Genomic DNA, 2,619 nt, shown 5'->3' with positions numbered 1-2,619 from the left:
TCCACTGCAGTGATAAAAATTTCGGCTCAAATTCTGTGAAAAAACTTTGGTCTTTTTGGTGGCGACCGAAATTGCTGTTCACCGAAAGGCCACCTTTTTAACCCAAATTTTGGTCAAAATTTGGTGAATTTCAATGAGCACTGAAAAAAAAGGTGAAAACAAACTTGAGAACCCTGGTCCAATGTGGAGTTCAAGTGCTTAAGATAACTGTGTTGTTCTGAGCAAATTTTTGTACAAAACTTAGTTGAACAAGTTGTTCAAGTTGAACAACAAAAAACTTATGTATATAAGTTGAAAAATGAAAAAATTTAGTAGTCTAAACATTAGAGATACATCAAAAGGTATCTCTATACTCAGCTGTCTCGCCCCATTTAAATTCTCTCTATAATAATTTTATCCAAACAGATCTCGGTAGTCAAATACTCCAATCAATAGATAAATATTTCCTCAAGCATTTCAATTTTTGTTTGGACGAATGAATATATTCACTTTGTGGATCATTTTTGAGTTATTCACCAGCAGAATTGAACGGGTGCAGAAGTTAGTCAGAACTCATCCAGACGGATGGAATGTGTAATAAGTGTCATCCAGATGAGTAGCTGTTTCAGTAAGTTGATTTGTTAGGTGTGGTGTTTGTACGAAAGGAGATCAAATCCAGTAAATTATATGTTTATTTCCTATTAAATTTGACAGGTTAGATAAATGGTGTATGGCCAATTCAGACAAATTGAATTCAAGTCAAGTAAATGGTGTCTGCTTCCTGAACCAACTGTTATTTCCTTCATTCAGCGGAACAACAATTGAATTGCTGGACCTGAGCCACAATAATATTTCTAAAAAGATGTTCTCAACCTCAACCATAGCAGTGAACAACAAGATGTAAAGAAACAAAGGACTATATGATCAACAGAGTTGATATTTTATTCTGGATACAACAAAGCAACAATGAAGGGAGAAATAAAACTTGTGCCTCTCGCAAGAATGTAGCACATTATTAATCACAATCGAACAATTGAACTGGATGATTAAGCATCATTTGCAGTTAGGTCACTGCTGTCTTCGTCAAGGAACGGATAATCCGTATAGCCAACAATTGGATCCTGCGTGTAGAATGTGGAACGGTCATACTCATTCAGCGGCGCGCCAAGCTCAAACCTTTTAGGTAGGTCCGGATTGGCCAAGAAGAGCCTTCCATAAGCAACGAGGTCGGTGTAGCCATCTGTGACTACTTTGTTGCCTTCCTCACGATCATATCCGCCAGCGGCAATGAACATACCATTGAATGCCTTCCGGAATGGCAAAAGCCTGTGAGGGATCTGCCTACGACCATCAACAACGGCCATTCTAGGCTCCACCATGTGACAGTAGAGGAACCCCTCGTGCTTGTTAAGCTGCCGAACCATGTAGTCGGCGAGCGCCGCTGGGTCAGAGTCCACACAGTCCATGTAGTCGAGGAACGGTGACAGCCTGATGCCCACACGCTGCGCTCCCACCTCACGGACCACAGCGTCGACCACCTCCACTGCGAAGCGGCACCTATTCTCGAGGCTTCCACCGTACTCATCATCTCGGTCATTGGCTCCGTCCTTCATGAATTGCTCAAGGAGGTACCCATTCGCACCGTGTATCTCCACGCCATCAAACCCTGCCTCAATGGCATTCCGCGCAGCGCGCCGGAAGTCGTCGACGATCCCTGGGATCTCGTCCACCTGCAGCCGCCGCGGCTTGGAGTACACCATGCCGGGCTCGGCGTCTGGGGAAATCTGCTTGTCCGTGCTTGAAATGGGCGCCTGTCCATCAGGTTGAAAATCTGCCATTTCGTTCACAACGACGTATTAGCGTTTGAACGAACAATAATCAACCAACCAGGCAGCTGATTGAACAAGATTAATTTTGAGATGTTAGTGTGGATGCCTACCGTTTGTGGAGACCCTGCCGACATGCCACATTTGGCAGAAGAAGAGGGCGCCCTTGCGGTGGACGGCGTCGACGATGGGCTTCCACGCCTCGACCTGCTCTTGCGTCCAGATGCCGGGGGTCTCCGGGTACCCCTGCGCAGTGGCAGACACACCTGTAGCCTCCGTGATGAGGAGGCCACCCCTGGTGGCGCGCTGGGAGTAGTACACCGCGGCGTGCGGCTGCGGCACGTTACCGTAGGAGCGGCACCGGGTCAGCGGCGCGAGCACCACCCGGTGGGAGAGCTCGAACCGCCCCATCTTGAATGGCGTCAGGAGCGGCATCACCTCTTGATGAACCATGTTGTCTGCTAGATCGAGATCGCCGATGCGCTGCCGATGAAGGAAATCAGCGATCACTAGGTGGCTTTGCTTGGCTCTGTTTCTTGCTTGCGAGTAAGCTCTTGCTTGTTCTCTGCTTGTGGTGTGGTGCTCTCCAACCGGCCGGGGTGGAGGAGTATTTATACCTGTCGGAGGGTTTGCTCCGGGCGTGTTGGCAGCCTGGCATTTACCAGCCGCCTCCTTTTGACTGGTCCACCTTTTGATCCTCCCACGCCGTCGCCGACGTCATCTCTTGATCTCTGTCGTGTAACCAGCGATAGCAGCCATGTCATTCTCCAAAAACAATAGCAGCCATGCTATTTCCCTTTTTTTTATGCAGGTA

General features: G+C 47.7%; 1 protein-coding gene across 1 annotated transcript; it reads right to left on the bottom strand.

The window, feature by feature from the left end:
* Positions 1 to 906: 906 nt before the first annotated feature.
* LOC101763914 (putative 12-oxophytodienoate reductase 5) lies at positions 907 to 2,372 on the bottom strand. The gene is given in 2 exon segments (NM_001310052.1): positions 907 to 1,810; positions 1,919 to 2,372. Coding segments are annotated over 2 exon segments (1,125 nt in total). The 5' UTR covers positions 2,259 to 2,372; the 3' UTR covers positions 907 to 1,025.
* Positions 2,373 to 2,619: the final 247 nt, after the last annotated feature.

This window comes from Setaria italica, chromosome IV, assembly GCF_000263155.2.
Source record: "Setaria italica strain Yugu1 chromosome IV, Setaria_italica_v2.0, whole genome shotgun sequence".
Classification (NCBI taxonomy): domain Eukaryota; kingdom Viridiplantae; phylum Streptophyta; class Magnoliopsida; order Poales; family Poaceae; genus Setaria; species Setaria italica.
Note: the sequence above shows the minus strand (reverse complement) of the source record. Positions and strands in the feature narration are given on the sequence as shown.